At 45.0% G+C, this 15,044-nt stretch overlaps 1 protein-coding gene across 2 annotated transcripts in view; it reads left to right on the forward strand.

Moving 5' to 3' along the window:
* Nucleotides 1–4,265: 4,265 nt before the first annotated feature.
* The window catches only part of GXYLT1 (glucoside xylosyltransferase 1), a 58,008-nt gene continuing 47,229 nt past the window's right edge, over nucleotides 4,266–15,044 (forward strand). For both annotated transcript variants that reach the window (XM_040410852.1, XM_040410853.1), the window contains exon 1: nucleotides 4,266–4,477. In XM_040410852.1, the coding sequence (XP_040266786.1) occupies nucleotides 4,317–4,477 (161 nt within the window). In that variant the 5' untranslated portion in view covers nucleotides 4,266–4,316. The remainder of the gene's footprint in view (nucleotides 4,478–15,044) is intronic.

Consider the following 15,044-nt stretch of genomic DNA (forward strand, 5'->3'; position numbering starts at 1 on the left):
GGGTTTCAACAAAATAAAAATAATAAAAAAATACACATCATGGGTTTCACCACGTGCGAAAATGCCCATACTATAATAATATCTCCCCCCATACGACGAAACAGAAAAAAAGGCAAAAATAGTTGATTTGCTGTTTTTGATCGCACCCCTCAATGAAAAGTACAGATCGTGCGCAAAAAAATTAGCCCTCGCACAGCTCCGCACACCTAGTTACAAAAAGGTTTTAGGGGTCAGACTATGGCGACAAAAAAATAAAATGTTTTTTTTTTTATTATTTAAGTTTAAATAAAGTTTTTTTTATTATTTTATCAGTATCCAAACGCAGGAAAAACTATACCTATAAAGGTATCGTCGGATTCGTACTGACCTTTAGAATGAAAGTAACTTGTCAGTTTTATCGAACATTGTAAATAGAAAACCTGTAAAACTGTGGAGGAATCCTTTTTTTCCCCCAATTTCACCCCATTTGGCATTTTTTTCCTGCTTCCCACTATATCATATGCAATATTAAAAGGTGGTGTTGGAAAGTACAACTTGTTCTGCAAAAAAACGTCATCATACCGCTATGTGAATGGAAAAAAAATTTTGCTACATTTTTTGTAATGATAGTCAATGCTGTCGCAATGTAAAGCAACAGTCACGTAAAAATCCAACTTGGAGTGCAACGCCATTAACTATCATTACAAGAAAATGTCGCCACATAGCCCTAGACTTAGCCGCTATCCTGCTGTTGTGATGGACTCAAGATGGACTATCATTACAAGAAAATGTCGCCACGTAGCCCTAGACTTAGCCGCTATCCTGCTGTTGTGATGGACTCAAGATGGACAATCATTACAAGAAAATGTTGCCACGTAGCCCTAGACTTAGCCGCTATCCTGCTGTTGTGATGGACTCAAGATGGACAATCATTACAAGAAAATGTCGCCATGTAGCCCTAGACTTAGCCGCTATCCTGCTGTTGTGATGGACTCAAGATGGACTATTATTACAAGAAAATGTCGCCACGTAGCCCTAGACTTAGCCGCTATCCTGCTGTTGTGATGGACTCAAGATGGACAATCATTACAAGAAAATGTCGCCATGTAGCCCTAGACTTAGCCGCTATCCTGCTGTTGTGATGGACTCAAGATGGACTGTCATTACAAGAAAATGTCGCCACGTAGCCCTAGACTTAGCCGCTATCCTGCTGTTGTGATGGACTCAAGATGGACTATCATTACAAGAAAATGTTGCCACGTAGCCCTAGACTTAGCCGCTATCCTGCTGTTGTGATGGACTCAAGATGGACTACAGTTGCAAGAAAAAGTATGTGAAACCCTTTGGAATTATATGAATTTCTGCACAAATTGGTCATAAAATGTGATCTGATCTTCATCTAAGTCACAACAATAGACAATCACAGTCTGCTTAAACTAATAACACACAAAGAATTAAATGTTACCATGTTTTTATTGAACACACCATGTAAACATTCACAGTGCAAGTGGAAAAAGTATGTGAACCCCTAGACTAATGACATCTCCAAGAGCTAATTGGAGTGAGGTGTCAGCCAACTGGAGTCAATCAATGAGATGAGATTGGAGGTGTTGGTTACAGCTGCCCTATAAAAAACACTCACCAGTTCTGGGTTTGCTTTCCACAAGAAGCATTGCCTGATGTGAATGATGCCTCGCACAAAAGAGCTCTCAGAAGACCTACGATTAAGAATTGTTGACTTGCATAAAGCTGGAAAGGGTTATAAAAGTATCTCCAAAAGCCTTGATGTTCATCAGTCCACGGTAAGACAAATTGTCTATAAATGGAGAAAGTTCAGCACTGCTGCTACTCTACCTAGGAGTGGCCGTTCTGTAAAGATGACTGCAGGAGCACAGCGCAGACTGCTCAATGAGGTGAAGAAGAATCCTAGAGTGTCAGCTAAAGACTTACAAAAGTCTCTTGCATATGCTAGCATCCCTGTTAGCGAATCTACAATACGTAAAACACTAAACAAGAATGGATTTCATGGTAGGATACCACACAGGAAGCCACTGCTGTCCAAAAAAAACATTGCTGCACGTTTACAGTTTGCACAAGAGCACCTGGTTGTTCCACAGCAGTACTGGCTAAATATTCTGTGGACAGATGAAACCAAAGTTGAGTTGTTTGGAAGAAACACACAACACTATGTGTGGAGAAAAAGAGGCACAGCACACCAACATCAAAACTCATCCCAACTATGAAGTATGGTGGCGGGGGCATCATTGTTTGGGGCTGCTTTGCTGCGTCAGGGCCTGGACGGATTGCGATCATCGAAGGAAAAATGAATTCCCAAGTTTATCAAGACATTTTGCAGGAGAACTTAAGGTCATCTGTCCACCAGCTGAAGCTCAAGAGAAGATGGGTGTTGCAACAGGACACCGACCCAAAGCATAGAAGTAAATCAACAACAGAATGGCATAAACAGAAGAAAAAACGCCTTCTGGAGTGGCCCAGTCAGAGGCCTGACCTCAACCCGATTGAGATGCTGTGACATGACCTCAAGAAAGCGATTCTCACCAGACATCCCAAGAATATTGCTGAACTGAAACAGTTCTGTAAAGAGGAATGGTCAAGAATTACTCCTGACCATTGTGCACGTCTGATCGGCAACTACAGGAAACGATTGGTTGAAGTTATTGCTGCCAAAGGAGGTTCAACCAGTTATTAAATCCAAGGGTTCACATACTTTTTCCACCTGCACTGTGAATGCTTACATGGTGTGTTCAATAAAAACATGGTAACATTTAATTCTTTGTGCGTTATTAGTTTAAGCAGACTGTGATTGTCTATTGTTGTGACTTAGATGAAGATCAGATCACATTTTATGACCAATTTGTGCAGAAATCCATATCATTCCAAAGGGTTCACATACTTTTTCTTGCAACTGTATCATTACAGGAAAATGTCGCCACATAGCCCTAGACTTAGCCGCTATCCTGCTGTTGTGATGGACTCAAGATGGACAATCATTACAAGAAAATGTCGCCACGTAGCCCTAGACTTAGCCGCTATCCTGCTGTTGTGATGGACTCAAGATGGACAATCATTACAAGAAAATGTCGCCACGTAGCCCTAGACTTAGCCGCTATCCTGCTGTTGTGATGGACTCAAGATGGACAATCATTACAAGAAAATGTCGCCACGTAGCCCTAGACTTAGCCGCTCTCCTGCTGTTGTGATGGACTCAAGATGGACAATCATTACAAGAAAATGTCGCCACGTAGCCCTAGACTTAGCCGCTATCCTGCTGTTGTGATCGACTCAAGATGGACTATCATTACAAGAAAATGTCGCCACGTAGCCCTAGACTTAGCCGCTATCCTGCTGTTGTGATGGACTCAAGATGGACTATCATTACAAGAAAATGTCGCCACGTAGCCCTAGACTTAGCCGCTATCCTGCTGTTGTGATGGACTCAAGATGGACTGTCATTACAAGAAAATGTCGCCACGTAGCCCTAGACTTAGCCGCTATCCTGCTGTTGTGATGGACTCAAGATGGACTATCATTACAAGAAAATGTCGCCACGTAGCCCTAGACTTAGCCGCTATCCTGCTGTTGTGATGGACTCAAGATGGACTGTCATTACAAGAAAATGTCGCCACGTAGCCCTAGACTTAGCCGCTATCCTGCTGTTGTGATGGACTCAAGATGGACTGTCATTACAAGAAAATGTCGCCACGTAGCCCTAGACTTAGCCGCTATCCTTCTGTTGTGATGGACTCAAGATGGACTGTCATTACAAGAAAATGTCGCCACGTAGCCCTAGACTTAGCCGCTATCCTGCTGTTGTGATGGACTCAAGATGGACTATCATTACAAGAAAATGTCGCCACGTAGCCCTAGACTTAGCCGCTATCCTGCTGTTGTGATGGACTCAAGATGGACAATCATTACAAGAAAATGTCGCCACGTAGCCCTAGACTTAGCCGCTATCCTGCTGTTGTGATGGACTCAAGAAAGGAAAGAAATGATTCATTCTGAAGACTGATCCTTCTTCTTGGTGCCACACATCCCTGCTCACGACTGTGTGCCCACAGGGGAGCTGCCACCTCCCACTAGAAGGGACAAGGCACTGGAAGGAGGTTCCGTGCCGCAGCGGTACCGCATCGCTAGTATCAGTTCCGCCTCCGTGGGGAATAATAATATTACATCTCGTGGATTTATTTTCCTCCTCACGTCTCCGCCCATTACAGTTTTCCAACCGCGCCCCGGATCCGGGGTCTGGAGCCAGGTCCCGGAAGGAAGCGTCTGTGTAGAAGCCGACGAGCTGGCCCGGGCAGGAGGACAGTGTGATGAGGCGGCCGGCATGGCGGCTGGTGCTGCTGTGCCTGGTCTGTGGCTTCTGCTCCCTGCTCTACGCCCTGGCTCAGAGAGGATGCGGGAACTCCGAGGCGCAGGAGCCCGCAGCCGCCTCCACCGCAGTGTGGCGAGGGGCGCTAGGTGAGCGGCGCAGGTAAGTAGACTGCGCGTCACCTGACTGTGGGATACAGCTATTGTAACAGATGAGCCGTCCTATATGGAGCATCTAGCATGGTGTGCTGCTGAGGACATGTCCAGACACAGCTCTGCGCCTGACACCTAGTGCCTCACAGTGCTCCTGAAACTGGAAAGGAATACATCAGTTGCTCTGAAAGGGAACCTGTAACTACATATCTGCAGGCAGGAGGTGCTGAGCGCATATATGGATTTTGTGGGGGGGGGGGGGGGGGAAATTAAGTGACAACTGTCGTGTATATATTTTTCTGACTTCAGTTGTACACAGGGAGGTGTTATCAGTGATTGATAGCATTCCCTGTGTGTGTGTATACATAGCTGTCAGTCACTGATAGTTGTACACAGGGGAGGTGTTATCAGTGATTGATAGCATTCTCTATGTAAGTGTGTATACAGAGATAGCTGTCAGTCACTAATAGTTATACATGGGGGAGGTGTTATCAGTGATTGATAGCATTCTCTGTGTAACTGTATATACAGAGATAGCTGTCAGTCACTGATAGTTGTACACAGGGGAGGTGTTATCAGCGATTGATAGCATTCTCTGTGTTAGGCCTATTGCACACGACCGTATGGCTTTTTCCGTGTTTTGCGGTCCGTTTTTCACGGATCCGTTGTTCCGTTTTTTGTTTCTGTTCCGTTTTTCCGTATGGCATATACAGTATACAGTAATTACATAGATAAAATTGGGCTGGGCATAACATTTTCAATAGATGGTTCCGCAAAGAACGGAAACGGAAGACATGCGGATGCATTTCCGTATGTGTTCCGTTTTTTTTGCGGACCCATTGACTTGAATGGAGCCACGGAACGTGATTTGCGGGCAATAATAGGACATGTTCTATGTTAGAACGGAACGGAAAAACGGAAATGGAATGCATACGGAGTACATTCCGTTTTTTTTGCGGAACCATTGAAATGAATGGTTCCGTATACGGACCATATACGGAACGCAAAAAACGGCCAGTAAACTGGAAAAAAAAACAGCCATGGGCAGGAGGCTTAAGTGTGTATACATAGATATCTGTCAGTCACTGATAGCTGTACACAGTGGAGGTGTCACAGTGATTGACAGCATTCTCTGTGTAAGTGTGTATACATAGCTCGCTGTCAATCACTGATAGTTGTACACAGGTGAGGTGTTATTAGTGATTGATAGCATTCTCTGTGTAAGTGTGTATACATAGATAGCTGTCAGTTACTGATAGCTGTACACAGTGGAGGTGTCACAGTGATTGACAGCATTCTCTGTGTAAGTGTGTATACATAGATAGCTGTCAGTCACTGATAGCTGTACACAGTGGAGGTGTCACAGTGATTGACAGCATTCTCTGTGTAAGTGTGTATACATAGATATCTGTCAGTCACTGCTGTACACAGTGGAGGTGTCACAGTGATTGACAGCATTCTCTGTGTAAGTGTGTATACATAGATAGCTGTCAGTTACTGATAGCTGTACACAGTGGAGGTGTCACAGTGATTGACAGCATTCTCTGTGTAAGTGTGTATACATAGATAGCTGTCAGTCACTGATAGTTGTACATGGGGGAGGTGTTATCAATGATTGATAGCATTCTCTATGTAAGTGTGTATACATAGATAGCTGTCAGTTACTGATAGTTGTACATGGGGGAGGTGTTATCAGTAATTGACAGCATTCTCTGTTTAAGTGTGTATACATAGATAGCTGTCAGTTACTGATAGTTGTACACAGGGGAGGTGTCACAGTGATTGACAGCATTCTCTGTGTAAGTGTGTATACATAGATAGCTATTAGTCACTGATAGTTGTACATGGGGGAGGTGTTATCAGTGAATGATAGCATTCTCTGTGTAAGTGTGTATACATAGATAGCTGTCAGTCACTGATAGCTGTACACAGTGGAGGTGTCACAGTGATTGACAGCATTCTCTGTGTAAGTGTGTATACATAGATATCTGTCAGTCACTGCTGTACACAGTGGAGGTGTCACAGTGATTGACAGCATTCTCTGTGTAAGTGTGTATACATAGATAGCTGTCAGTTACTGATAGTTGTACATGGGGGAGGTGTTATCAATGATTGATAGCATTCTCTATGTAAGTGTGTATACATAGATAGCTGTCAGTTACTGATAGTTGTACATGGGGGAGGTGTTATCAGTAATTGACAGCATTCTCTGTTTAAGTGTGTATACATAGATAGCTGTCAGTTACTGATAGTTGTACACAGGGGAGGTGTCACAGTGATTGACAGCATTCTCTGTTTAAGTGTGTATACATAGATAGCTGTCAGTTACTGATAGCTGTACACAGTGGAGGTGTCACAGTGATTGACAGCATTCTCTGTGTAAGTGTGTATACATAGATAGCTGTCAGTCACTGATAGTTGTACATGGGGGAGGTGTTATCAATGATTGATAGCATTCTCTATGTAAGTGTGTATACATAGATAGCTGTCAGTTACTGATAGTTGTACATGGGGGAGGTGTTATCAGTAATTGACAGCATTCTCTGTTTAAGTGTGTATACATAGATAGCTGTCAGTTACTGATAGTTGTACACAGGGGAGGTGTCACAGTGATTGACAGCATTCTCTGTGTAAGTGTGTATACATAGATAGCTATTAGTCACTGATAGTTGTACATGGGGGAGGTGTTATCAGTGAATGATAGCTAGGGATGAGCGAATCGACTTCGGATGAAACATCCGAAGTCGATTCACCTAAAACTTTGTTCTAATACTGTAGGAGCAGTGACAGGTTCACACTACTATCAGCGTAGTGACTAAATGAAAGTTGCTATTTTAGATCTGTGATTTGGGTATGAAAACACGGGCGAGTCGCTTGCTGCACGTGACGTATATTAAAGTCATTGGAGTAAATGTGATGTGCAACCCGCCTCACAGAGTCCAATTTGTCGCCTTGCTCCACCATAGACAGTCGTTACAAGTAGCCGTACCCTTATACAGACTTGTAGCACCCAGGGCTAATATATCGTTTGCTGCCCTAGCACAGGTGTAATTTGAATATCCTGGGCCCAAATACGCAGCATGTAAGAGCAGACCCCTACCATCCAAGTGCCATTTACAATACTGGGGTCTTCAGGGGGGTTGTAGAGGTAATAGGACCTGGGGTTGGTTACATGTTGGTGCGGTCACCACCTTTTCCACAGTCATATGGAAAATCAGGAACAAGCTGAAGATCCTATCACAGGAGTGAGCTCTGATGCACTGTAGTAGGTCCTGCACCAGGAAGGGTTGCCTCCGGAATTCTATTCACTAGCAAGAGGCAATGGAGCTTACATTACCGGTGTAATCTTTGCATAGGCTGCAGGCACAGCAATGTACAGACTGTAGTGACATCTGGTGACAATGTCTATAAAACACATCCGAGTAAATAACTACTTTCAGCATCTTAGTACTAAATAGGAAATGAATATTTGCCCTTTTCCTTTGTATATTCTTTGTATATCATACGTCTCCTGCGATACGCTGCTGGTCCGCCCAGTGATCAGCTGTTATTATCATATGTTATTAAAGCGCCATTCATTCCATGGCGCTGTACATATGATAAGGGATATACATATATATTACAGATGATTGCACTAAGGCCTCTTTCACACGACCGTATGTATTTTGCGATCCGTTTTTCACGGAACCATTGTTCTGTTTTTTTGTTTCCGCTCTACTTCTGCAAAAACATATCCATATTTTTTCCGTATGCGATCCGTTTTTTGCGGATCGCAAACGGAAACATAAATGTGTAATAGGGATCGACCGATATTGATTTTTTAGGGCCGATACCGATAATTTGTGAACTTTCAGGCCGATAACCGATAATTTATACCGATATTCTGGGAATTTTCATTTTTGAGAAAAAAAAAATATTCCTACACAAATCTGCTGAAAATTAATATGTTTATTGTTAATGTGTATTTTTTTTGTTTATTGTTAATGTGTATTTTTTTTTTATAAATCTTTTTCATTTATACTTAATATTTTTGTGTTTTTTTTTTTTACTAAGGCTACTTTCACACTTGCGGCAGAGAGATCCGGCAAGCAGTTCCGTCGCCGGAACTGCCTGCCGGATCAGGCAAAATGTATGCTAACTGATGGCATTAGTAAGACTGATCAGGATCCTGATCAGTCTTAAAAATGCCTGATCAGTCGAAAAAATGCATTGAAATGCCGGATCCGTCTTTCCGGTGTCATCCGGCAAAAACGGATCCGGCATTTATTTTTTCACCTTTTTTTCAGTCTGCGCATGCGCATACTGGAAGGACGGATCCGGCATTCCGGTATTCTGAATGCCGGATCCGGCACTAATACATTCCTATGGGAAAAAATGCCTGATCCGGCATTCAGGCAGGTCTTCAGTTTTTTTAGCCGGAGATAAAACCGTAGCATGCTACGGTTTTCTCTTTTGCCTGATCAGTCAAAACGACTGAACTGAAGACATACTGATGCAAACTGAACGGATTACTCTCCATTCAGAATGCATGGGGACATACCTGATCAGTTCTTTTCCGGTATAGAGCCCCTGTGACGGAACTCTATGCCGGAAAAGAACAACGCAAGTGTGAAAGTAGCCTAACTTTTAACCCCCTTAGGGACTAGAACCTTTGTCCTATTCACCCTGATAGATCTCTATCAGGGTGAATAGGATCTCACACTGTCCCTGCTGCTCTGTGCATAGTGCACACAGCAGCATGGAGCTTATCATGGCAGCCAGGGCTTCAATAGCGTCCTGGCTGCCATGGTAACCGATCGGAGCCCCAGGATTACACAGCTGGGGCTCCGATCGGAGGAGCAGGGGAGAGGGGATCCTGTGGCCACTGCCACCAATGATTAATACTGGGTGGGGGGGGCGCACTGCGCCACCAATGTTTTTACTATTGGCCGGGATTGGGATGGGGGTGGGGGGCGCACTGCGCCACCAATGATTAATACTGGGGGGCTTGGGGGGGCGCACTGCGCCACCAATGAAGATAAGTCTATCGATCACTAATATACAGGAGACGGGAGCTGGCTGCAGAATCACATAGCCGGCTCCCGACCTCTATCAGCGGTAGCTGCGATCCGCGGCACCTGAGGAGTTAACTACCGCGGACCGCAGCTATTGCTCATAGAGGTCGGGAGCCGGCTATGTGATTCTGCAGCTCCCGCCTCCTGTATATATGAATGAATGAAAGGCTTATCTTCATTGGTGGCGCAGCGGCCACAGCCCCTCCCCTCCTCTTATGTTCTATCCCCTCATTGGCGGCAGCGGCAGCAGCAGCACAGGGGGAGGAGACACTGCTTCCTTCTCCCCTGTGCTGCGGAGGGAACACAGAGAGCGCTGAGAGCAGCGCGTTCTGTGTTCCCAATACGTTATCGGTATATCGGCAAAATTGATGCCGATACCGATAACGTTCAAAATCCTCAATATCGGCCGATAATATCGGCCAAACCGATAATCGGTCGATCCCTAATGTGTAATCATTACTGTAATGTTTGTAAACAGTAAACACATGGGCAAAGTGGGCATGGATCCGCAAAAAACGGATGACATATGGATGTGTTCCGTATGCATTCCGTATTTTTTGTGGACCCATTGACTTGAATGGAGCAACGGAACGTTATTTGCGGACAATAATAGGACAAGTTCTATCTTTTAGCAGAACGGAAATACGTATGCCTTCCGTTTTTTATGCGGATCCATTGAAATAAATGATTCCGTATATATGGTCCGTATGCGGAATGCTAAAAACGGAACGTAAAAGGGGAAAAAAAAACGTTTGTGTGCAGGAGGCCTAAGCATGAACAAGATGAGTTACAAACCGTGAGGGCTTACAATCTACATTAGGCCTCATGCACACGGCCGTGTTCCGTGGCCGAGAGCGGTCCGTGGTAACCCGGCCGGGATTCCTTCTGACAGCAGGAGCGCACGGCGTCATTGGTTGCTATGACGCCGTGCGCTTCATGCCGCCGCTGCTGTACAGTGATACACTCGTAATACTCGTAATTGTCCATCTGCACTGTGTAGTGCCGTCCAATGAGTTCTGAAGCATTTGGCTGAATATGAGCAGATAATATAATATTGCCCAAAACACTTCAGAATTCATCCTTCTGCTTTTGTCAGCAGTCACATCATCAATAAATACAAGAGAACCAGTTCTATTGGCAGCCATACATGCCCACGCCATGACACTACCACCACCATGCTTCACTGATGAGGTGGTATGCTTAGGATTAGGGGTGCACCGAAATTTCGGCAGCCGAAAATATCGGCCGAAAATGCACCTAATCCACTTCGGCCGATATTGTTACATATCGGCCGAAAATATGGGGTGTGGGATTTGTCACCCACCATCTGCGGGCGGGCGCCGGGCGGGCGGTTTACTTTGTCACTGCATCTTAATTTTACCTTACAATCGTGAGGCTCCAGTAACTAACAACTCTGCAGGCAGAGCGGAGGGCGGCGTAACGTCACTTACTCACGTGACGCGCCTGCTCCGCCTCCTTCATTCATAAAGTGGGCGGAGCAGGTGCGTCACGTGAGTAAGTGACGTTACGCCGCCCTCCGCTCTGCCTGCAGAGTTGTTAGTTACTGGAGCCTCACGATTGTAAGGTAAAATTAAGATGTAGTGAGTGATTAGTCTGCTGTGAGCAGCAGGGCCGGGGCTGTTATGGGTAGGGGGATCGGTCTATGGCACTGCTATGGGGAGGGGGGATCTGTGCACTGCTATGGGGAGGGGGGATCTGTGCACTGTTATGGGGAAAGGGATCTGTGCACTGTTATGGGGAAAGGGATCTGTGCACTGTTATGGGGAAAGGGATCTGTGCACTGTTATGGGGAAAGGGATCTGTGCACTGTTATGGGGAAAGGGATCTGTGCACTGTTATGCCCATAACAGTGCACATATCCCCCCCTCCATAACAGAGCCACCCACAGATCCCCCTCTCCATAACAGCGCCACCCACAGATCCCCCTCTCCATAACAGTGCCACCCACAGATCCCCCTCTCCATAACAGCGCCACCCACAGATCCCCCTCTCCATAACAGCGCCACCCACAGATCCCCCTCTCCATAACAGCGCCACCCACAGATCCCCCTCTCCATAGCGCCACCCACAGATCCCCCTTTCCATAGCGCCACCCACAGATCCCCCTCTCCATAACAGCGCCACCCACAGATCCCCCTCTCCATAACAGCGCCACCCACAGATCCCCCTCTCCATAACAGCGCCACCCACAGATCCCCCTCTCCATAGCGCCACCCACAGATCCCCCTCTCCATAACAGCGCCACCCACAGATCCCCCTCTCCATAACAGCGCCACCCACAGATCCCCCTCTCCATAACAGCGCCACCCACAGATCCCCCTCTCCATAACAGCGCCACCCACAGATGAATTTCATTCATGAAAAAGAATTATTAATAAAATCATTAAAAAAAAAGTATTTTAAAAGTATTTGGGCAAAAAGGCAGTTTCGGTTTCGGTTTCGGTTTTCGGTCAAGGGCATCCTGAATTTTCGGTTTCGGTTTCGGACCAGAATTTTCATTTCGGTGCACCCCTACTTAGGATCATGAGCAGTTCCTTTCTTTCTCCATACTCTTCTCTTCCCATCACTCTGGTACAAGTTGATCTTGGTCTTATCTGTCCATAGGATGTGAAGCTTTTTTAGATGTCGTTTGGCAAACTCTAATCTGGCCTTCCTGTTTTTGAGGCTCACCAATGGTTTACATCTTGTAATGAACCCTCTGTATTCACTCTGGTGAAGTCTTCTCTTGATTGTTGACTTTGACACACATACACCTACCTCCTGGAGAGTGTTCTTGATCTGGCCAACTGTTGTGAAGGGTGCTTTCTTCACCAGGGAAAGAATTCTTCGGTCATCCACCACAGTTGTTTTCCGTGGTCTTCCGGGTCTTTTGGTGTTACTGAGCTCACCGGTGCGTTCCTTCTTTTTAAGATTGTTCCAAACAGTTGTTTTGGCCTAATGTTTTTGCTATCTCTCTGATGGGTTTGTTTTGTTTTTTCAGCCTAATGATGGCTTGCTTCACTGATAGTGACAGCTCTTTGGATCTCATCTTGAGAGTTGACAGCAACAGATTCCAAATGCAAATAGCACACTTGGAATGAACTCTGGACCTTTTATCTGCTCATTGTAATTGGGATAATGAGGGAATAACACACACCTGGCCATGGAACAGCTGAGAAGCCAATTGTACCATTACTTTTGGTCCCTTAACAAGTGGGAGGCACATATGCAAACTGTTATAATTCCTACACCATTCACCTGATTTAGATTTAAATACCCTCAAATTAAAAATTAAAGCTGACAGTCTGCAGTTAAAGAACATATTGTTGGTTTCATTTCAAATCCATTGTGGTGGTGTATAGAGCCAAAAATTTGAGAATTGTGTCGGTCCCAATATTTATGGACCTGACTGTATATTGATAAAAGTATCGGGACACCTACACATTACACCTACAGGAGCTTTTCTGGCATCACATTCTGAATTCATAGGCATTAATATGGAGTTGGTAACCAAGACAGCTTCCACTCTTCTGGGAAGGCTTTCTACAAGATTTTGGAGTGTGTGGGGGAATTTTTGCCCATTCATCCAGAAGAGCATTTGTGAGGTTAGACACTGATTCTGGATGAGAGGACGTAGCTCGCAATCTCTGTTGTAGTTCATCGATGGAGTTTAGGTCTGGGCTCTGTGCCGCCTTGATGGACCTTTGTGCACTGGCCTTCCCGAAACTGTTCCAAAAAAGTTGGCAGCATACAATTGTTCAAAACAACTTAGGAGCCTAGGCCAACTCCTGAAAACCAGCCCAGCCCCATAGCATTATTCCTTCTCCACCATTTTTTTTTATAGTTTTTATTTATTTATAGGTGGCTCAATGCAGTCAAGCAGGTAGCATTCTCCTGGCATTCAGAAAACCCAGAGTTGTCCAAGAGACTGGCAGATAGTCTGCCATTAGTCACTCGCACTCTCTTTGGCATTCATTCAGTAGTTACTTCCGCACTCTGCTTCTCTTCCTTTCACTAATTGAAACCACATAGTGGAACATATTCCTGTTTTCTATTCTATTTTTATTTTCTGTACAGGATTAAGAGGGTGGACGTCTTAAGCTGCTAACAGTATTTAGAGATATGCCTTTCATGCTCATTCACACGACCGTATATTTTTTTCCGTTCCGTATGCGGAACCATTCATTTCAATGGGGCCGCAAAAAAACCCCAGAATGTACTCTGTGAGCTTTCCGTATGGCCGTATTTCCGTTCTGCAGCATTTTAAATCTTGTCCTATTATTGTCCGCATTACGCACAAGGATAGTGCTGTTCTATTAGGGGCCAGCTGTTCCGTGCTTCAAAATACGGAATGCACACGGACGTCATCGTATTTTTTGTGGACCGCAAAATACATACGGTCGTGTGAACAAGCCCTTAGGCAGGGGCTACCCAGTGCAGTCAATGAACTGAATGGGCTTACAGTGTGGCTTGCAAATTGCTGTGACCCCAGAATCGCCACAGTCCAGCTGTGCTGGATTTTTTTTTATCAGTTCTGCAGTTGAGACAATTTAGGGCAACCTTCTTGTCTATTCAGGGATGGATTTACATGCTCAGGAGCTTTCCTGCTCCCTTCCTCCTCTCATTGCCGGCATAGTGATCCCGTAGTAAAGCAGCCAGACACCTTTCATGCACTCACTGCTCAATTCATAGAAATATAGAGCAATATCTATCTTTCTAGACAGTGGTAAAGAAATTGAGGAGGTCAGCACTGTAAACTCTGTTCAAACTCGCACCCTTGAACCTCCATTGAGGTTCTGTCCCTTTTGACTGCAAGAATAAGGTCTTACACGTCAGTGTTGGGTCAGTGATTTCCATCAGTAATTTTGAGCCAAAACCAGGTTCAACTTTATACACAGAACAGGTGCAGATCTTCCCCTTATACCTTATTTCTATGTAGCCTCCACTCCTGGTTTTGGCTCAATCACTGATGGAAATCACTCGCCAAATCCTGTGTGCATTAGGCCTCACAGTATCTGGTCAGTGTTTGATCAGTGATATATTGGGCTCTGTTATGCTTGCTGTCATTTTGACTGCTAGAATAGCACTGTGGGCTATGTCAGGCCACCTTCACAATGTCAGTATTTGGTCACTTCTTTCCATCAGTGACTGTGAGCCAAAACCAGGACTGGAGACTACACACAAAAAGGTATCTTGGAAAGATGCACCTCTTGTGTGTTTTAGACCTGCACCTGGTTTTGGCTCACAGTCGCTGATGGAAAGAACTGACCGTATACGGACATTGTGAAGGCGGCCTGACATAGCCCACAGTGCTATTCCTGCAGTTAAAATGACAGCAAGCCTAACAGAACCCAGTATAAGTCACTGGTGTCCATCGGTCACCATTCTGATCCATCACAGTGTTTTTGTTTTTCTTTTATAACTAGTGTGAACAGAGCCTTAGACGCCAATCACTGGAGCATGGCACAGTTATTTTCTCTCTGAGGTACAGTAAAACCCGATGCCACTTTACAGGTGGACATA

The sequence above is a fragment of the Bufo bufo genome, chromosome 1, assembly GCF_905171765.1.
Source record: "Bufo bufo chromosome 1, aBufBuf1.1, whole genome shotgun sequence".
In the NCBI taxonomy this organism is placed as follows: domain Eukaryota; kingdom Metazoa; phylum Chordata; class Amphibia; order Anura; family Bufonidae; genus Bufo; species Bufo bufo.